The 22,186-nt window shown below is 39.9% G+C and overlaps 2 protein-coding genes across 4 annotated transcripts; both read left to right on the plus strand.

The window, feature by feature from the left end:
- The first annotated feature begins 636 nt into the window (after window positions 1-636).
- Window positions 637-14,209, plus strand: tax1bp3 (Tax1 (human T-cell leukemia virus type I) binding protein 3). Of its 3 annotated transcripts, XR_012953081.1 has the most exons (5): window positions 637-954; window positions 2,441-2,560; window positions 9,259-9,457; window positions 9,590-9,672; window positions 14,158-14,209. XR_012953081.1 is itself a non-coding variant. In XM_076087881.1 (4 exons), exons 1-3 carry the CDS (start codon window positions 922-924, stop codon window positions 9,433-9,435), a joined length of 330 nt encoding a protein of 109 aa, XP_075943996.1. In that variant the 5' UTR covers window positions 637-921; the 3' UTR covers window positions 9,436-9,457; window positions 9,590-9,680. The 3 variants fall into 3 exon arrangements, 2 of the variants coding, with proteins under 2 accessions (XP_075943996.1, XP_075943995.1); XM_076087881.1 differs by lacking the exon at window positions 14,158-14,209 and having other exon boundaries at window positions 9,590-9,680; XM_076087880.1 differs by lacking the exons at window positions 9,259-9,457; window positions 9,590-9,672; window positions 14,158-14,209 and adding exons at window positions 4,000-4,077; window positions 4,255-6,280 and having other exon boundaries at window positions 748-954.
- On the plus strand, window positions 14,163-21,036 carry slc1a6 (solute carrier family 1 member 6). Its single transcript, XM_076087882.1, has 10 exons — window positions 14,163-14,424; window positions 14,539-14,676; window positions 14,757-14,964; window positions 15,639-15,681; window positions 15,957-16,085; window positions 16,257-16,441; window positions 16,952-17,185; window positions 17,594-17,788; window positions 18,841-18,975; window positions 19,258-21,036. The coding sequence occupies exons 1-10, from the start codon at window positions 14,202-14,204 to the stop codon at window positions 19,454-19,456; spliced, it is 1,689 nt and encodes a 562-aa protein (XP_075943997.1). The 5' UTR covers window positions 14,163-14,201; the 3' UTR covers window positions 19,457-21,036.
- Window positions 21,037-22,186: the final 1,150 nt, after the last annotated feature.

The following is a 22,186-nucleotide window of genomic DNA, read 5'->3' on the forward strand; positions in this document are numbered from 1 at the left end:
TGGCTTGCAATCTGCAACCTCACCACTAGATGCCACTAAATCTCAATCTGTCCCTTTATCAAGGGAATTTTATAAAATATGTAATCAAGGCAGATAACGCTCGCTGTGACACTTACTAATACTTAAATATTAGCAAAATTAACTTTTGAAAAACACAAAATGTATGTATACGTATGTCGTTGCTCTATATGAATATCGTAAATCGATTAATATATTGTCTAATAACTATCAAAAAATCGCAATTCTGTCTCTCTGTTTTTACCGATTTTTACCAATATCTACGCATGCAAATTGCCAACCAAGTACTTCCTGGAACTATGTGAAGTCTACGTGAATCAAGTGACATTCAAGCGTTTTGACACGACTCTCTCTTTATACGGCTCTGTGTGAATCCAGTCACTTTCCTTATCGATGATGTGCAACAATGCACATGATCGACTGTCTTCTGAGGGCCTTCAAGACTTATCACGTGTGGTGATATTATTTATCTCTCAGAATATTTGGTAAAGTAGATGGATGGAAGTATGCAGAGTCACAATGGAGGTCTCTATTTGCCATTTCCTTTTAAGGAAGCCCCAGCCTTGTCTCGGGACACAAGAGAGGGGGGAGCAACAATCCCATGGAGAGTTGGATTTGTAACATGTTTTTACATCGTCAGTGGGGGCCACAGCGCAACTGTTAAATACCGCCCTCCCTGGCTGCCCCGTGCTTCAAAACGCGCTAATCGGATAGGCTGCGTGGGGGGGTTAAAGTGACGTTTTCTGTAGAGCTGTTGGTTTCCAGCCAGGGATCAGCCTGCCGTTACTCATGGAGTGATCTGGGAAGTTGCCCCACTCTCGAGACTTCGTTTCTGTGACTTTAACAACAATAGTTGTTGCAAGTTTCTACATTCGTTACCTTAGAAAGCGTCGAAGCGACACCATGTCCGCGGGACAGGCGTTTGCTGTTGTTGTGGTAAGTTATGGATTAGGGCTGTGTCCATTCAACGGGTCTCTATTGTTCTGTCCGACGTTAACGCGAAACGTATCGGTACAAAACTCTGAATTAACCAACTAATGTTAGCTACGGTTAGTCTACGGTTAGCTAAATCACATAAACTGTAATGTTACTTTCTTTGTTTAGCTGAAGTGCTACACAATAAAGCTAACGCATCTCCTTCGGTTAAACCAGCCGCCCTTAAAGCCGTGGTGCACCTGTATTCTAACCTTTACGGTAATGAGAGCGAGTTTACAGGAAGAGTTAAAGACTTTATTCTGCTAGGTTTCTCTCACTTTTCAAAGAAAGTTGTTGGAGTACGAAAGTCTTTCTTCAAGAGAGGCTATGAAATGTGAATGTTTACACGCTGCATACATTACAATGTATCAAAATGAGAGTTCACGTCTCTTCCACATGGGCGTCACCGTCGGTGTGATTCAGTCTTCCGGTTGACTTCCAAAGGAATATTTGTTTCTTTTGTTGACTGAAATACAAATTGCAGAATATAAAGTTGCAGTTGGATTGAATTGTGTTTTTTTGCTTCATGATTAAGCCAAAGAGCTGGTAGATATGACTGGTAGCAGGGATTTCTCCAGGTCAGAGTTGCATCGATGGCATGTGAGGGGTGGGGCGCAGAAGAGCGTTAATAAAGCATGCAGGTTATCTTCCTCATTGTGTTTTTTGGTCTAATATAAATCCCCCATGCTTAATACTAATAGGATTTAACTAAACACTGTCTCCTCTGGGTCCACATATAGAAACAAGTAGGGTTATATAGTTTCCTTTTTTTGATGATTGAGTGACAAAGGGTCTACCACTCAGGCGTACTGGGAGAGAAAAGTGTGTTGAAGTGCCGGCAAGTCCTCTCTGACTTGACTCTGTATTAAAAGAGTTCCAGACATCCTCAGACTTCATCGTATCAGCCACACCACTCAGTGAATGTCTGGTTATTCATCACCACACACAAACACACACACACACACACACACACACACACAGGCAGTCTTTGTGTTGAGGGGTGTTGTGAAGAGCGCTACTGTCGGGCGTCATCCATCCATCTGGTGGTTAGTGAGCCTGCAGCTGCTTGTCAGTGTCAAGGGCAGGGCTGCACTGATGAAGTCTCTGTTCCAGTGCGGACTTCAATCACTAGAGAGCAGCCTGTGAAACCCACCGTTTGTCATGCGTTGAAATGTCTCCGTGTTGCCTCACTGGACTGTAATTTGACTGTCTACGGTCATTTTCCTCCTTTTCTTTTGCATTTGCACAATTAAAAAAAAAAAAAAAAACTAAAAATCAACACATCTGTTATATAAATCCAAAGTCCACTTGTTTTCTGATCCGAGACTTGTCAGTATCAGTAGTTTATAAACTACTAAATGTGTTTTGTGTGTCAGGGTTTATAAATTGACCGGGTAATGTCCTATGAAAAGATATATGATTAAACATTTTGTTTTATGTCAAACAGCAACGAATTGAGATCCGGAAGTTGCGACATGGAGATAACCTGATCCTGGGCTTCAGCATCGGAGGAGGGATAGACCAGGACCCTGGACAGAACCCCTTCTCTGATGACAAGACTGACAAAGTAAGTCTGTGTGTGCGCGTGTGTGTGTGTGTGTGTGTGTCAATCAGCTGCTTATGTACTGCAATTGGGTGAGTGGGTGATAGCGGCATTAATATTTCTTTATTTACCGAGGATTATTCCAAATCGAGCAGTAAAAGGTTAAACTGATGTTTGTCTCATTAAGTCAAATATACGTCAAATGTATTTATATTTTAAGTATTACAAACTAAATCCTGTAATTCTCAAAGAGTTAAACAACAACAGAGAAGTGCTTCCCAGTCTTACATACAACATTAAGTACAGAAAATGATGACGCCAGTTGTACTTTGGTAATTCACACCAGGCAGAGACGGCGGTTAAAGTGGCTCCGCTATATGACTTTTTAGATTCTCTCCAGATTTTAGGGTCATATTTGGAACACAAAGCTTTAATCCTAATATAGTATGACCCCCTACCTGACAGTTCTTTTTCTCCTGATCACATCCCTGACCTGCGTGAAGCAGCTCTCTGCTGAGCTATAAATGAGGTACATGCCTGAACACATTACTTGCAGCCTCAGGTGGGAAAAAACCAGACTCACCTAGCTGATGTCAGAGAAAGGAACACTGCAGGTTTACACAAAGCCGTGTCTTACCTGCTCACTGAGAGATGGAAATGTGCCAACAGATGGCAGGCTCAGATACCTTGTTACAGAGAAATAATACGTGAAGACATTGGCCTCTACCTTTTTGTCCTTTCAGGCCTTCCTTTAGATATTCTTGACATGTTTAGGATCATTATTGGAACACTCACACAGAGCTTTTCATGTGCTCTTATCTAAAAGTTATTTGAATTTAGATAATTAAGTAAAAATAAAACAAGCTGTTACTTTCACATGCTGCGTTTTTCACGCCCCTCATATCCGTTTGTTGTGACTCACCTGTTTTTGGGGCACATCGACCCAACAAGATGGAAAAATCTCAATAAGCAAGTCCACCGCAGGGCATGTGACAAGAATGAACCAATCAGCTCCACAGTACTTTCGTCACCCTTTCTGTCCAAAGACATCACAACGTCCTGTTGAAAGGTCAGCCTAACAAAATACTTTTTCCACAGACAAATCGAGCAGTAAAGCTACACTGCTGGGAATCCATGTATCTTTGTTTTGACTTTTTTTATCTTTGTTTTGACTTTGTTTTGACTTTGTTTTGACTTTGTTTAGTTTAGATTTTTAGACGCAACATGTGAATGGCACCAAACCACACCCCAGTTTGTGCTACCAATAGAATTGATTAATAGTAATACTTTTAACAGTGAAAGAAGAATAATCCAAGGATTAAGATCGCTATTATATATTCTATTTGTTTTAGTTGAATGTTATTATTTCGAATGTTATATTTTCTTAATTCTTTTTTCGGGTTTTAGATCTATTTATTCATATGTGATCCTATAATATAGTGAATCTGTTTTGTTTTCCAAAGGGCATCTATGTGACCAGGATAAGTCAGAGAGGACCAGCAGAGGAGGCGGGCTTGAGGATGGGAGACAAGATAATGCAGGTGCGCAGTGAGACCGAGCTTTGGTGTAGATCCACTAGATGGCACCATGTGTACACTAGAGAGTTGGATGGGAGCTGTGCATCAGGAGCAGTGCTCACCTTGTCCCACTGTTAGTCATCTTAAATTAGAGAAAATGGCTCCAGCTCTTCTGACACAAAGTCCTTTTCTTCCTCCCAGGTGAACGGCTGGGATATGACCATGGTGACCCACGATCAGGCTCGTAAAAGACTAACAAAGAAGAATGAGGACGTGGTGCGGCTATTGGTAACCAGGAAGTCGTTGGAGGAAGCTGTCAAACATTCAATGGGCAGTTACCCCAGACAGTAATGACACTACTTACAACCACAGACTGATGCTAAGGACCCAACACACTCGTATACTGAGACTCCCACACATTCAGACGATGGTGTCACCGCGGCCTTTATCACTACGTCAATGCAAAAATATTATGCAGACCACATTAGATCATTTAATATCGAGATCCGGTGCTTGAATCTGCACAGTACAGTCATTGGACAATGAGAGGGTGTTCCTTCCATACACACTCACACTCGCCTTAGAGTTATCTGCTTTACTTTTCATATATCTTCGTAGCATTTTCTTCTGAAATACGAAGCGATCTACGGGCCTCAAATACATTTAATCCTAATCTGATTTTCAGATATGATTTTCTTGAGTCTTTAGATCCACTTTTGGCATCCAGTTATAGTGTTCCAAAGCTTGCATGATCTATTTTGACACATCTTGAGCAAAATGTACATTTTTGCCAACTTTCAAATTGTTCAAGTATTATTAAGGATTAAAAGAGATTTAACAGTTCATGCAGATATTCATCATAATAATAATGAGTTTTTTGAAGTCCTTTTCATAAAACAATGCTTCCATATCGCTCTTCTACACATTCACTCTAAATTGATTATATCACAGCATTCTTGATTATTCGTTCTCACTTTGGATATATTTGCCAAATGTCCTCAAATCCATGCTTGATACAAGCTTTTTGGGAGCAATCCTACTCTTTGATCCTTTTTGCCGACAGCTGACTAAAGTTGGTCTTGATGGTTTGGATCCGGTAAGAATGTTCATTGGTGTTGATCGTGTCATTAATGATCAGGGTTTCATCTCATTTGACTGAAAAAAAGTGTTTTGCTATCATTCAGATTACAGCACCGAATGCCAAAGTACATGCCAGGCCACTGTAAAGTGATCCAAAATATGTAAAGTAATATTTGTAATCTTTTTTTCTTTTTTTTAACTAATGGTACACGTTCTATACAACAAACCATATACCTGTATGCACAATGATTTAATTCATACTGATACTAATTATTCTTTTACAGATGTATCTTTCTGTTCTATTTGTTTTTTTATGTCTATAACATGTGTGGGAAAGTAACATCTCTCTGTGTGTGCGTCTGCTAAAGTAACAACACCGTTCAAAATGCTTCTTCCAAGTTACACTACTTATGTCTCATACAAACAACATTCCACACGCTGGGCCTACTTCTGGATTATTTTTCTCTGATCATTTGCAATGTATTCACTTTCAAGTGTTTCATCTTTATCAGGTTCAGCAAGGGGCAGTTGGTCATTTGCTGTTTTGATACACGTAAACCCACGAGTTTCACACTGGAATCGGCTACATTCAGTTGTTTATTGTCGATGACCAAAAGTCCAAGTCGACACTGTAAACATGAACCAAGGAGGAGTGAATGCACAGCAGCTTTACATTAATATTTAATAAGTTTAATGAACCTATTTGTTTTTTCTATTTTCTGCAACACAATGATTTACTGCCTCTGATACACACGGCATTAATAGCAGATGAGTGATTAATACTAATAAACATTGACAATATGTTGGTTTTGAGATTTTACAGTACTGAAAACAATAGAAAATTACAACACTAATCTTATAACCTTGGGTGATCTTATTGGCTCTTTTTTATTGTTATACTAGTGGTGTGTATATATATATATATTTAGTGTTGAATGACCCCCATCTTGGGAACCACTGCTTTACAGAATTTCAATGATGCATTTAGAGACGAGTGTACAACATGAGACAAATCCCTTGTATTTCCTGTATGAATTATATCAGACATGTAAATGTGAACTACCAGCAGAGCGCAAAAGTTTTGCATTTGATTGTATCCAGTTTCTTATATGAATTTTTCTCAGATATTAAAAGACTGAAAGCAAAATATGCCTCACGTCCTTTTTATTGATGAAGCACCAATAACATACGATCACACAACAGTCTATTTTGTACCCCTCCTCTTCACGCTGCAAAGCCTTTTTTTATCCTACAGGCCCTTCAAATAGCTTCACGTCGCCCGTTATAAAGTAATCGGCTGACATTTCAAAGTGAAGAATCTATTCCCTGACCTTTCTGTGTTTACCGAGGCATTTTGATACAGAGAGCGATCTCTACTTTCATCTCTTGAATATGTGAGCCTGGAACCAATCACTCGCCTTTGAACCGAGGACACTGGGGGAAAAAGCTATTGGCAAAATGCGACTCACGATGAAAATAGCTGATTTTGATTTTAATGTGCTGCACCAGTGCATTTTGATTTGGGCTTTTAGCTTGAACTCCTTCATTTTCTCTCCTAAGTAACTGCAGTAGAACTGAAAGAACAATTAAATTAGAAACGGATCCAGTTTCTCAACGTATTTCATCATATTTGATTTGATAAAGGCAACTGCAGCTTGTAATTGTACTGCTAAAGTTAGTTATTTGCTTCGTGATGGCAGGTGGTATATGATGTAAAGTAGTATATAGGGCTGAGCAATATATTGATATTTGAATTAATATCGTGATATCGATTAGATATCGTGTTAGATTTTGGATGTCGTAATGTCTTCCTGGTTTTAAAATACCATTACACAAGCTGCATTACACAACTTACCATCATTTGCCTTTTTATCCCCATTGCTGATTATTATCAAAAATCTCAATGTGTAAATACTTTGATAAAGCACCAGCATCATCGCAATATCGATATGAAAGCATTTTGTCAAAAATATTGTGCTGTTTGATTTTCTCCATATCGCCCAAACCTAGTAGCATCTATTATCTCTTTTCTGACGCCCAAACATGGCTGAGCTGAATTTGCTGCGTAATGTTTTTTAAAGTCTTAAAATAACACCTGGTCATCCCCCTTTGAGAAATAATTGATGAGCTAACTGTGTGTGTGTGTGTGTGTGTGTGTGTGTGTGTGTGTGTGTGTGCTTGCACGTGTCTGTTATTTTTTGTGCCAGGGACAGAGGGAAGCATGCTCCATTCCACTTGCCTGGGCATCATACTATTATATGACACAATAAAGTGGATGCACAAACATCTTGGCCCGGTACTCACCAATACCACAACATGTACACATTGCATGTTGCTAGGTAACTAATGGGCAGCTATAAGCGGGAGCAATGACCGGGACGAACTGCGCGCTATAATTTCACCAGGATTTACAAATGCTCTTACTTAGATTATTAGTTATCAAACCATTTATAAACTCACAACTGCAAAACTCACATCAAGCTAAACAAAACAGTTGATATTTTGCACCAGAAGAATGCAAAAAAAGATAACGCAGAGATAAATGTTCCTTCCTGTAGGTGGGTGAATAATTACACTATCTAACCGCGGATCATATGTGATCCTTGCCTCCCACGATATGGCAGCATAATTGTGTTGCCATGGCGATGCAATCTGCTGCTATCACTTTGGTCCGACACCAGATTGCAACCAGAGGGAAGTCCACCGCCTCACATTCATCCGCGTGTCGGGTGCAATAAAGGGTTTGCTGAATGTTTGCGGTGAACGTACCGGTATGCAGAGGTTATCGGTGTGCTTTGATTCTGCTAATGAAGAGCAGAGAAGTGTGATACTGTTGCAGAGTATATTGTTCACACCTACAGAACTTTTAATTTCCAATGATATCAAATATGCATATGTCATGCAGCTGTAAAAGAAGAACCCGTCATATTGCGATTGAAGGTTTCACAAAGTCATACGGCTGCAATGACTCAATCATCTCAACACACGGTCCATTTAGCTGTTCTGTAGCTTTCCATTGTATCAGACAACCTTCTTCAGTTCAGCTTTCATGGCATTGCAGATTTTTGTAAATTTCGTTTCTTTCTGAGCTCTCGAAGGACTTCTTGTCTGTTGTGGCTTACTATCTCATCACAAGTTGAGCAGCTGTTCTGGAGCTTTCGATCTTATCACATGATCTTCCTTCGGCAACTGGAATTTAATAAGTTGTCTTTTAAGCCAATGTGGACAAGAAGTCCTTAAAGTGCTCAGAAAAAAAACACTTAAACATCTGTAGTCCCACAACAACTGCGCAACATCATCGGCTGAGGAAGATCTTGTATTTTGAATGGAGAGCTCAGGAACAGCTTCTAAATGGACCTTGTGGATGTGGCTCAATCTCAGCTGCTATGAAGCTTTGGAACAAGAAGATGCATACTGGCATTATTCTTTTATGCAAGTATCTTCATTCAGTAACTTCCCCCCCCCAAATGTCACATTCTTATTATGTCCTTAGCTTAAGGACATCTGCAGAACTTCCTTTTCAAAGTATCCCCAAAACCCCACCAGGACATCACATTTCCGTTTGTATATTTACCCCACAGGGGTTTGTTCTGCTTTTTTGTCTGTTTGTACAAAAGCCTCCTGGTATTTACCTGTAACCTGCACTTCCTCTCCTCTTCAAGATAGACAGTTTGAATATGTGTGTTAATAAAAAAAAAACACAAATATGGTGGAGCTTTTTTTTCAGTTTGTGGTAGGCTTCATTGCAATGCAACATTTGTGAACGTGAACACGATGAGTGGGCGTTAGAGTGGAAGGCTGGCTGCCAAAGGGTTACAAATGCATGAATTCCCCAGAGTGGTTCAGAGCAGTAAGTGAGCGAGCAATGAGTACTACTGTGTGTTTATACTACAGGCTCCCTCAGGACCCAAAGCCAGCGTTTAATAAGCAGAATGGGTGATACTATCAATGTGTAGTTAATACACGTTATTATAAAGTGGCTGTTTCTTTTCTCACAGTTATCTAATTATAAAATCCATTAAGAAAGCAGTTTATTAAGATTATTTCACACAGGCAGCAGGTGGTTTATCTGTATCTTTTTTTTTTTCTCCTCAAGCATCCTTAACCTCTCCTCCTCCCACGCAGACCTCCCAGGCGCTCTTCTCCGCCGGAGGCTTCATGGACGAGCACAAGCCGCTTGATAGTAAAAACGGGAGATACTGTACTGGAATTGATGAGAGAAGATTCAGTGTGTGGGCAACACTGGTTCATTATCGGCTGCGTTGTGGAGAGAGAGAGAAAGGCATCCACATGCTGGTGTGAGGAGCGTCTTGGACAGGCAGAGGTGTGTAAGATTTAATTTGTATAACTGGTCATTTTTGTACAGCTAATAAATGATCACTGTCTAGATAAGTCTGACACGGTTTGAGTGAAAGCTGTGTCGGAGGTTGTAAAGTTTGAATTCCTGTTTTTGCAGCGTCTTCAGCGAGGACATTCAGGTGAAGACGGAAGGATCTGTCTCCTCATGACGGCTTGACACAACTTAAGGCAGAAAACAGGGTATCTGACTTTATCTTTTCTTTCTATTGCGGAAAGTTTCATGTAGTTAATGCATTTTCATAAGAGGATCACAAGAAATAAAAAAACAACTAATCATGCATTTGTAAGAAAAGCTGTTTTAGTGTGTTAATGACTGCATCTATCTATCTATCTATATATCGATATATCTATCATGATATTGTGGTTATTTTGATGCATACTGGGTTGTGACAGAACAAACAGCTCAACTGACTATAAATTAAAGGGATGTACCATCTATTAAGTATTGCACTTCCATACATTTGGGGAACTTGATTTGAGGATTTAAAAATGAATGTTCAAAAACAAATGCAGTAGTGTCGGAGATCTTGACTTTTGCCCCTGTTCACACCTCTCCCTCTTAACTCCAACTGTGAGGTGTTCAATGGTGAAATTTGAATGTAATTTACATGCTCAGGTCTGATTGGACAGTTTCTAAACCGTCACTCCTCTAATAAGGTAATTTCCTGAGTGATGTGTTTGCATCGTTTTTTGGTTGTCGCTTCTCTTATTAAAGTCCCGGTAGCTTGTTAAAGTTATATCATAGAGAAGTTGGCCGCGACAATTAGCTTTTCGTCCGTTACTTTAAAGCACTCGTTAGTGAAAAAGCTTGATTATCTAAATGTCAACGTGGCGTTCTGCTCTGAGATATTTGTATTTTGGGAACTTGTGTTGAGCAGTCTGTGTGTTGCTAGCCAAAATTAGCATTCCAATTAATAGCACAATTGTTAATGTGAGTTTCGGCTGCACCTAGCTAACTAAGCCTGCTAACTTAGCGTTTTTTAATGCTACCCGCACTTTCCCCCTACCGAGACTCGCTCTTCCCTAGCTCCACCCTCTCTTCCAAATCTGGTCACTTCTGGTTCCAAAAAAACAAGATGGCGACGGCTAGAGCCACCCACTTTGAGCTTCACTTTGGCTCTTCAGAAACCAATGGGTGACGTCACAGAGACTATGTCCATATTTTATACGTTCTACGGTCAAATCCCCTATTTATTTTCTCGTGTGTGTAAGTGTGTTTATTTTAGTTTGTTTACGTTTTGCTTCTTGCTTTTTGCATCACCATAAATGTCCGTGTAGGTCAAGCTCCAAAAAAACAGAATCCTAAAAATTCTGTTCAGAAGACATTTTCCTGAGTACTCTTCGCGATGAGCAAACTGATTTACATTTGTAAAAGTGGTGTCGCTTCAAATCCAAAGATTTTGGTCTGGATGTTGTATTGTGTACATCACAATGTCAATATGTTGTTCAAAACGTGGCTTGTTGTACTCTCCCATGAACAGGGTTATGTGCAAAGTGTTTAGGGAAGTTGATCATCAGTAAAGAAACTTTGCTGAAGGTGCAGAGTCGGATTAGGGGATGGAAACCAGATGGCTGGATTTGACTTTTAATGGACTTGCCGTGGACTGAAAAAGGTTGGCAGTTCAGTGTGCATGTGCGCTCGTGTCTGTGTGTCCGTGTGTGAGAAGGTCAGGCCATATGAGAGGCCTTTTCATGTCTGTCTGCTTATGAGAGCAGAGCAGTGAGACGCCCTGTCATTGTGCCTCTCAGCTCTGGACACTCGCACACGCCGTCCTGACTCTCTGTCTACCGTTGACAGTGTTACCTGTTTGACACCATGAGTGGTGAGTAACCAGCGAGCAGTTCATTGTATTTTGCAAAGCTTAGAAGCTTCTTCTACCTCTATAGTTTGTGTATTTATTTGGAGGGTACTGGATATTAGCAGGACAGAAAAAAATGCATCTTTTTTTTTGAATTTTTGAGATTGTAGTACATTTATGACAGCATATAAAGTGTACCTGCTCTCATATTGAAGGAACCATTCTAGTTTTATGAAATCAGTGAGAACAAGCTTTGTGCATAAAATAAATGAAATGATAAGTTATGTCTGAGATATTTCTGCGAGTATCACTATTGTGATACAGCAGTGCAGATAAGGAAAATGAGGATTGACTGTAAAACAATATTTGAATGTGTATATTACAGCTTGAGATAAAGTCCCTGTGTCCTAGTATGTTTTAACATGACAGTCTGAAGTGGCTTTCTGTTGAGGTGTGAAATGTCCTCTGTCTCCCAACAATCCTGATGCCATATGAGTTCAACTTTAATTAAATGTTTGCTAGTGTTTAGTGGTTGTAGATTTAGTGAGATATGTTGTTGTAATCTGTATAACCTTCACAGGTTTACTGATTCTTTCCATTACTATTATAGACCATCATTTCCTTGCTGTTAGCTTAATGTTTAAATGTTTATCACTGATCTGTCCTCATTTATTGCTGGATGTTTGGGTCGTCAGACAGAAGCAGAGCGCTGCCTGCAGCCTGGCCAGGACGGAGCAGTTTGAGCCAGAGTTGGTGGCTTTAGACTGGAAGTTAGGTTGCTGCTCTGGCAACACAGCTGCTCAAATGAAACTCAGTGACAAATATAATAAAACAGTATAATACAGGGACTAGACTGCAGTTGATTACTCAGGCTGTGAATGATATAAGACTATGTCTTCCAAAATAAGAAATTCTGGCAGTGTTTCTGTTCATTTGGCAAACAAATTAAACATTTCAAAATTACACGCAGGTCACAGTTGTTGGTTGGTGCCTTAACACTGGAATATTCAATACTATATTTATGTATTTACAAATCTGTGTACTGATTTCAAGTCTGCGTTTAGTCGCTGGTATGATTAAAATGATAAACTCATCTCATCATATTGTCCAATGAAAATGATCAGAATCAGGGATTGTTGGAGTATAGGCAAAAGAAGGTTACAAAATTATTTTGTAACCTTGGCCAGATCTGTGCCTTGCCACAATTCTGCCTCTGAGCTCCTTGGGCAGTTCCTTCGACCTCATGATTCTCATTTGCTTTGACATGCACTGTGAGCTGTAAGGTCTTATATAGACAGGTGTGTGCCTTTCCTAATCAAGTCCAATCAGTTTAATTAAACACAGCTGGACTCCAATGAAGGAGTAGAACCATCTCAAGGAGGATCAGAAGAAATGGACAGCATGTGAGTTAAATATGAGTGTCACAGCAAAGGGTCTGAATACTTATGACCATGTGATATTTCAGTTTTTCTTTTTTAATAAATTTGCAAAGATTTCTACATTTCTGTTTTTTTCTGTCAAGATGGGGTGCTGAGTGTACATTAATGAGAAATAAAATGAACTTTTTTGATTTTAGCAAATGGCTGCAATGAAACAAAGAGTGAAAAATTTAAAGGGGTCTGAATACTTTCCGTACCCACTGTATATATATGTTCTGTTTGATATACTCTTCTAAGTATTCATTTTTCATTGTGTTTATTCATAATCTTAACAACTGAGACAAAATTGCCATAAGTATTGTAAACTTTGACTTTATGAACAATGCTTTTATTTTTGATACTTAGGTATTCATTTATCAAATACTTTATTTATATATGTTTCATAACAGTGGAAAGCAGAATGGAGAAATGGGATATTTATCTTGTTACTGATAACATTTCTGAGTAACGGCTCAGTCTATTACGGACTATTACATATCGGTTTAGGGGATTTCAGAGCTGCATTATTTTCTTTATTGATTTTTTTGTTTTTGTTAATCAATAAATTATTTAGTCTATAAAATGTATAATTGTGAAAAATACCCATCACCATTGCTTTGGGTCCAAGTTGATGTCTTCACATTGCTTGCTTGTCCAAGTCCCAAATATATTTAACATACAACTAGAGACCATCTTGGTATGGGATCACACCAGACATTTATAATTTAATATAATATAATTTGGGGGCCAATGGCCACTTAACAACCTCCTACACCCCTTACTCCCGACCGCACCTATCTGTGATCTCAACTACACACCTGTAGAGTTACGTGACTGCATCTTGCACGGTTGTGGTGCTATCGCAGTGCCAAAATCTGTCAACGGACAGACATATAAACACCTGGCAAAGTATTCAAAGCCACTTCTGCGGTAGTTCCTGCTACAACAGGTGTCTCCAGGACCACAGTTTGCCATGATGACACACACACACACACACACACGCACACACACACAGACTGACAAGGTGAAAACAATAGCAGCTACACGCTGTAGCGATTGGTCACTATGTCCCAGCCAGTATGTATCTGTCTGTCACCACATAGCAAGTGACCCGCAGTGTAACATATTTTACACAATCAGCTTCACTGTGACTCTGATTATTGTGTCACAGCTTGGCTTGGTTTTGATTTGCAACCTTAAAAAAATGATTCTATCTCTAAAGCACAGCAGCCCTGGTCCATTTGATGCGACTCTCCCTCCTGTTTACACTCAATGTTCCATCGTCTGTTTTTGGTTTGGGAGCGGATGCTTTCTGCCTGTTGGATATCAATATCAATATATGTAAATTCTTCATATCCATCCATATTCTACCCTGCCAAAAACCGCACATGAGAAAAACTCAATATGTGACAGATTATTTCTCCCTATGTTGTCTGCTCCCTGCCCAGTTTCCCACGAGACCTGCCTCCTGGACCAGGTGCTGGAGCTGATTATGAGCGAGAAGCCCCCCACCAGTGCCAGTCTTTTCCTAAACGAGGACGCGGAGAGACCCCCAATTCCAGAGAGAAAAGACTTGAGGAGACGCCTACGCAGGGTCATGGAGAAGAGAGCCAGCAGCTTGAAGGAGAGGATGAGCTCCGTCAGTCGGGAAAGCGTCAAAGGTTTCCTCAAGAGGAACCTGTTTGTTTTACTCACTATTGCCGCCGTGGCTCTGGGTGAGTAAAGAGGGACACCACGTGGAGGTTTAATTAATTTCTCTGCAGTCACTTGACTTAGTTTGGCTTTTTGTACATTTGTGCTTTTGTGTGTATACGTGTACGTCTATTCAGGTGTAATCCTGGGCTTTGCTCTACGCCCCCACAATCTGTCCCTGAGAGAGATCAAGTACTTTGCCTTTCCAGGGGAGCTTCTAATGAGAATGCTACAGATGCTGGTGCTGCCTCTCATCGTCTCCAGTCTGGTCACAGGTTGGCTTTTAATGAGCACAAACATATTGGTGACAAACTCTTGCAGCAAACTGAATTCAAACGGATTAACTCTGTCTCAGGTATTTCCTCCTTGGACAGCAAGGCGTCAGGTAAGATGGGTATGCGTGCAGTGGTCTACTACATGGTGACAACCCTGATTGCGGTTTTCATCGGCATTGTTATCGTGATAATCATCCAACCGGGGAAAGGCAGCAGGGACAGTCCTGTAGCCAACAGCGGGAACATAGAGCCAGTTCAAGCTGCTGATGCTTTCCTGGATCTCATCAGGTAACAGCTTAGAGACTTTACTCAACTTATGAAGGTGCACACCTGGTGTTGTATCAGTATCAGTATCAGTTGTTTTGAGTCACAATTGTATATCTTTCACATTTAAAGTAATAGTTGGAAATACCAAGAGTCAGATGAGAAGATCAATGCCACTCTTACACTTAATATGATGCTATTTTCAGAAACCAGTTAACTTAGCTTAGCAGCAGCCGAGGGATAGTCTGGCACATAACACATAACCCTTTTGTTTTTGTATAGATTGAAAGACACAAGATATACATGATGAGTAGTGAGCTCTACAGATGCTGGAAGGTTTTTCCCTTTGGACACAGACAAGCTAGCTGTTTCCCCCTGTTTCCAGTCGCTATGCTAAGCTAAGCTAAATGGCTGCTGGCTGTAGCTTCATATCTAATGAACAAGTGTGAGATTGGTATCAATCTTCTCATCTGACTTTCGGCAAAAAAATTAACAACTATCCATTCAAAGGCTTTATATAGCTATGAGGACATCAAAAGAATAGTTGTAACAGTGAGAATTTACCCAAGATTATCCCATGGTTATTTATTAACATGTTGTAGTATTACAAAATATACAACCTGCTGCGACGCATGTCATGTTTTATAGAAACATGAGCACAAGAAAAATGATTTATCTTTTTTTTATTTTTATCTCAGGAACATGTTTCCTCCCAATCTGGTAGAGGCTTGTTTCAAGCAGGTGAGGCTGTCTTTTCCCATCAGTCATATTATATTATATAATATAGTAATATTATTCCATTTAACACATTTTATTTTCATTTTTTAAATCAGTAAACACATGCATTTAATTTATATTACAACACAACTCCCAGCATCCATCTCAACCACAGGCAATCTCACAAAGATTGTCTGTGAGATCACATTTTTTTCCTCATATTCCACTGTCACAAACTTAAAACACCCAAACATAATTAAGGTGCTGTTTATGTTTAATTCCCATGCTCTCTCTTGCAGTATAAAACTGTGTACAAGAAGACTGTGCACACAAGGAACGTGACAGTGACCCTGAACCTCACTGACTCTCTCAACATGACAGAGTCTGACCTGAGTGTGAACATCAGCAGAGTGCTGCACACCATACAGGTGGGTGACGGTGGAAGACTTCTCCTCTGGGGGAAATAAGACACAGTTCTAAGTGAGAAAATATTGTCTGGTGATCCAATGAGGGATTGCCGTGTCTTTTTTTCTACACCTTACAATTTGTGTCAGGAATTCATATAATGTTTCTTTCCTGACACATATTTTCTAATACAGGAGACAGTGGAGGAGACTGTCCCTGTGTCCGGGTCCTCTAATGGAGTGAACGCTCTGGGTTTGGTGGTTTTCTCCATGTGCTTCGGTCTGGTCATTGGCAACATGAAGCAGCAGGGCCAGGCCCTCAGGGACTTCTTTGACTGCCTCAATGAAGCCATCATGAGGCTGGTGTCCATCATCATCTGGTCAGTAAAGACACACCAGTTTTTATGCAGTTTAACTTCCTTGTTTTTAAGGATACATTGTGATTCTCTGATTATAAAATGTGCTATATTGATTAAAGTTTGACATCACGAGACCGGATTACCTTCTTAAAAGCCTGCTGACTTGCTGGTGGGTCAATCATTTTTAAACACAATTAACTTTTATTTTAATCTCCAGAGGAGATCCCACAGCTTCCAAACATACCTAATACAATTAGTTAAGTATAATATTTCAATTTGATGGACAGGTTCAGGCATAAAACACTTGCATATAATTCGTATTGTATATGTATTTCTGAAGATGCTGAGTAACAATTACAATCCTAAATGCTAATCTGTAAAGTTGTAAATTGTAGATTCACAGAAATTAATGAAGCAGTTGTATTGCTCTTATTCTGAAGGCCTAAATTGGTTGCAGAAATACACTTTAGTGGCTTAACATGTGTGTCTCTCTCTCTATCTTCCCCTTAAAACAATCATCTCACCTCTCAGGTATGCTCCAGTCGGCATCCTGTTTCTGATTGCGGGCAAGGTTGTAGAGATGAAGAATCTGGCAGAGGTGGGCAGTCAGCTGGGGATGTACACCGTGTCGGTCATTGTGGGTCTCCTAATCCACGGCCTCTTTGTCCTGCCACTGCTCTACTTCCTGGTGACCAGGAAGAATCCCTACACCTTCATCGGTGGTCTTCTGCAGGCGCTAATCACTGCTCTGGGAACCTCATCTAGGTGAATGTCATCCTCTGTCCTGCTCAGATACTGGTGTTCATGACCTAAAAGAGATAGTTTGGGTATTTTGAGGTGGGGTTGTATGAGGTACTTATCCATTGTCGTGTATATGGCGGTCAACATGCCCTCAGTTTGGAGAATTGGTTTGGAGAAGCAGACACGAGTAACAGCCCAGGAGCAAAGCAATGTACTGCTGTGAACAGGGGCAGCAGCAAAATGTATTTTAGCCACCTAAAATAATGCCCACCAAAAAAGATAAAGCATATCTTATAACCTATAATGTAACAGGACCTAAATATCAGTAACATTGCCATGAATAGATACAAATTCATAGGGAATACTGTGTATCATACTGTAATGTTTTGTAAGTCTGACTGAGTCCAAAACTCTCTCTCCCTGCATATTCAGCTCTGCTACCCTGCCCATCACATTCCGCTGTCTGGAGGAGAACAACCGTGTGGATAAACGAGTGACACGTTTCATCCTCCCTGTGGGTGCCACCATCAACATGGATGGCACCGCCCTCTACGAGGCTGTGGCAGCCATCTTTATTGCCCAAGTCAATGACATGGACCTAAACTTTGGTCAGATTCTGACCATCAGGTAACTCTACTTTAGTTTTGGTTTACAACATAGACAAAACACCGTGGATGTTGGAGGCATGGAGCCCGAAATGTCATCCTTTTTATTCCAACGTCTTATTGCCTCAGATGAGAGAAATACAAAATCTATTGTTTCATGGTGACTCACATGTGCAGCTGTACATAATCAGGTAGATTCTACTGGAGGCAGTACATTCCAATGTAGACCCGATATGTATCGAACTCGCAAAGGTATCAGTAGAAAAGAATAATTTGTTCATATTTTGGCCAGCTCTACTACTTGCATACTACCGTCAAACTGTCATCAGTCGAGTTGCATTGTGGGTTATTTAGGCACCATGTTTTGACCAAGCAGCAACCACACCTGTGCTGATAAATGAAGCCAACGCCGAAGTGCCACAAACTGCAGTTCATCAAATGGCCACTAGTGGCTGGCCCCAAAAGCAAGACAACACCCATTGACCCCATGTTAAAATGCAGCACTTGGTAAATATCCTGTCAAAAAAGTTTTGGTCTCTATAGTTAATATCCCTGTTCATGACAACTGTATGGGGGTTGAATTTGTATAAACCCCACCTGTAATTGAGGGTGTGGCCTCTTTAAGTGACATGTTGGTGCTGTCTCAGGTCGTTCGCTGCTAGCTGTCTCCTCTGCTGCGTCACCTCAGCTCCACCGACTATCCACCTCTTGGCCCATTTTTAGAGATAGGCTGTGTCGCTGATGGCAATAGCTGGAGCCACCCACAACCGCTCTTCAGATACCTATCGGTGACTTCAGAGAGACTACGTCCATATTTTATACAGTCTACAGTGGTCGTATCATACTAAAATTTCCTTTATAGTGTCATCCTCTTAGACAACACGTGCACAACTTTCTACAGTTTATAGAAAACAGAATTGTGTGAGAAAATGTACATAATTGTATAACTCCTGGTGCTTTTCTCACTCTACTACTCCCACCATCCACCACCAGCACACGTGCTGTTTGTTTGTTTCCCTTTTATTAAATGTCTTCGCTCTCCTCTCCTCTCCATCCCTCCCACCGCCCACTCAGTATCACAGCAACGGCTGCCAGCATCGGAGCAGCAGGCATCCCTCAGGCTGGCCTGGTTACCATGGTAATCGTATTGACATCGGTGGGACTGCCCACGGAGGACATAACACTGATCATCGCTGTGGATTGGTTCTTGTGAGTTCCCACTAAATGTCAGCTTGATGGGGATTGGTCTGTGTATACAGTTCCGTGGGTCTGCCAGCCTAAATGTCATTGTGAAGCTTCAGAGGTCCCACCACTACAAAGGTTATTGATGCATAATGCAGAGTGACAGATTCAACTGTGTTTAGAGGCACATGCATACATTTTCAGCTGTGAGTGCTTTTATAGGAGATAAACACGAGTGTTTTCTTTGTATGCCTCTGCTGTATATTACTTTCTCCTGTCTCTTATTTGATTCTCTCTCTCTCTCCCCAGGGACCGCTTGCGGACCACCACCAATGTGCTGGGTGACTCCCTCGGGGCGGGAATCGTGGAGCACCTTTCCCGTGGAGAGCTGCAGAGTCAGAATGCCGAGGTGCGCAACTCTGTCATCGAGGAGAATGAGAAGCCCTACCAGCTTATCTGTCAGGAGAACGATTCACTCAACCACCGCAACAGTGAGACCACAATGTGAAGACAAGAGCTACACCCTTTAGGGCTTCATGTACCAAAAGCATTTAGCTAGAAGGTTGTCTTGCAATGATAGTTAATGGTCAGTTCAGCCAGTTGGGGTTCGAAGAGCATTTTTGCAGTTACAGACGCAAACGTACATCTTTCCTTCAAAAACAAAAAAAATTCCCGGCAAAACAAGGAACTACGAAGTCCGGCCCAGAGGTTGCTTCATGACAGGAAAAAAAAGCACACATGCTATCAGGAACAGTTACATATCCAATCCAATGTTTTTGCCTGGAGTGCCAGTTATTTAACAGCATTTAGCTGTTTCCTGTTTTAATTCAATGTCAGGAAAGCTCAATATGACAGAGAGTTCAGAGTTATTTAAAAAAAGTTTTCAGCTTCATCGTGTTTTCAAAGATTTGTATGATTTATCATCTATACAGTCAAAGCAGCATAAACTCCTTACCAGCATCAGTGTTAGAATACACAGTATTATAAAAGAGAAGTACCACCGTTCATAAAAAAACTACACCAGCTGTTTTTTCGACTCTTGTGAATATTTTAATCTGCATAATTTCTGTTGCATGACTTAACACTTAATACATGTCATTTTTTTTGTAAAGACTTATTGTTTGTCATTCTCATTAAGACTACCTCTAATAGGACGTATATATGGAGCTTCTACCATGCTACACACAGAAACACTAAATGAAGCAACAGGATGTTAATACATCAGTGTCAGACATGTTTTGATTGTTTTTATGTTATTTAAGTTTGCTTGTGCAATTTAATTGTGCAATTTTGAATATACTTGACTGTTAAACATTGGAGATGATGTGAAGGAGAATCTTTGCTTTACTTTTTGAAGTTGATATATTTAAAGTGACTTGTTAGAATGTTTTTCACTCATCTTATAAATACTGTATTGGTGTGTATTTCCTGTATTTCTTTGGTGCTATTGCTTTTTAATTTTGGGTAAAGGACTGTACTGCTACACAGTAATTTAATGGGAACACCTGTAGTTATGCTCTCTTTTTTATCTCCTAGTTATCCTTTTTCCTTTTTCCTTTTTCCTAGGTGAAAGTTAGTTTTTCTATTTTAATGTTTGATTTATCTTACATTAGACTAATTTATAAAGTATAAACAAATGCAGTTTCAAGTTTCAAGACCATTAGATGTTTTTTGTTGTTGTGGTAACAATGTGCTTAACATCAGTACACCATTGCACCCTCCGGTCTGTGTTTTTCTGCTATCAACATTTAATTTAGTTGTATTTTGACTGGAATAATTTATTGCAAGCTAATGATTGATTTATTTTTATTGTTTTGTGAAAAGGTACTGTCAAGAAAGTTTGTGAATGCCTTGAGGAATTGAATGTACAGTTGCTTTTTGCTTTTTGGTGTTGATTGTTTTAGAGGAAAGTGTAGTGAATTATTATGAAAGTTATTTACCATTTGAAACTCTTCTGACTTTGTCACTTGTATGCTCATTAAGAGGTTTGACTTTAGTTTTGAAGCTTAATGTTACTTCAGTGAAAATCTCAACATTTTGATGGACAGCTTACGATAAAATGTGACAAATAAATGGCTCAGGAATTTATCTGTGATTCTCATTATTGTGTTTCTGGCTACCCCTGGTGGAGGATATTCTGCTGTCCAGAAGTTGTTCTACTTAGAGACACAGATGGGCCAAATTTAATATGAGAAAAACATTTGTAATAATAATGTACAATAATTAAATGTCAAAACGTTCTGCTGTCATTGTAGTGCATTACATTACGAAATGGACCCAAATCTCACTCTGATGAATGAATGTAACGAAATCATTCACATAGATAATGCTTTCATGTATTTACTTAACGTAAACAAGGTTTTAAACCCCCTTTTTCTAACTTGTTGATTCATAACAAGGCTGTAGCCATGCTAGCAGCTCTGTGAGGCTACACAGCGGTGCTTTGGGCTAAGTGCTATAACGCCAGCATGCTACAAATGCTCACAGTAACAATGCAAACATAATATATATAAATATACATGACATTTTACATATACAAAATATACAATGTTTACCATGCTCATTGGTTTAGTTTTGCGTGTGTGTTATGCTAACATTTGCTAATTAGCACTAAACCCAAAAGTACACTTAAGGATGAATAAACCCAACTATCGGAAAGAACTCTCTGATTTGATCTGCCTAGCAATCGCCTCATTCTTCTCACCTGAGTGTCCCCGCCCATCTCATCACCTGCACTTAATTTCCTCATCAACACAGTCAGTTTTCAGATTGTTGTAATTTCACTATATGTTTCTTTGCTCTTGAGCCACCAGTACCTATCTGCTATAACTGCCTGTAAGTTTATTTATTTCTTCAACTATCTATCTATCTATCTATCTACTTCAGCTGCATTTGCACACGCAGACACAGAAGATACACAGAAAAACACAAGGAGGCAGCTCCAGTTATTATTTCAGATTAATTTATAAAATAGTTCACTTGAGATAACATACAGCATTCTTCTACAATACAATACTTGTGTGCTGCACACACAATTGAGCCCTCTAAGTTTTAACAGCCTTGCCATGTGATGAATTGAATCATGAATACTTTGGCATAGTTTAGTGACAGACTATTGGTGGAAAGGACAAACGTAAACTGCAAATGCTAAGACATTTAAATCTCTGATAGATGCCTGAGGGCCTCATTTAAAAAGATTGACTGGGGTTTTATGGGTTTTCAACAGTCGATACATAGA

This window comes from Anarhichas minor, unplaced genomic scaffold (assembly GCF_050575085.1).
Source record: "Anarhichas minor isolate MPS153535 unplaced genomic scaffold, ASM5057508v1 ptg000010l, whole genome shotgun sequence".
NCBI classification, from domain to species: domain Eukaryota; kingdom Metazoa; phylum Chordata; class Actinopteri; order Perciformes; family Anarhichadidae; genus Anarhichas; species Anarhichas minor.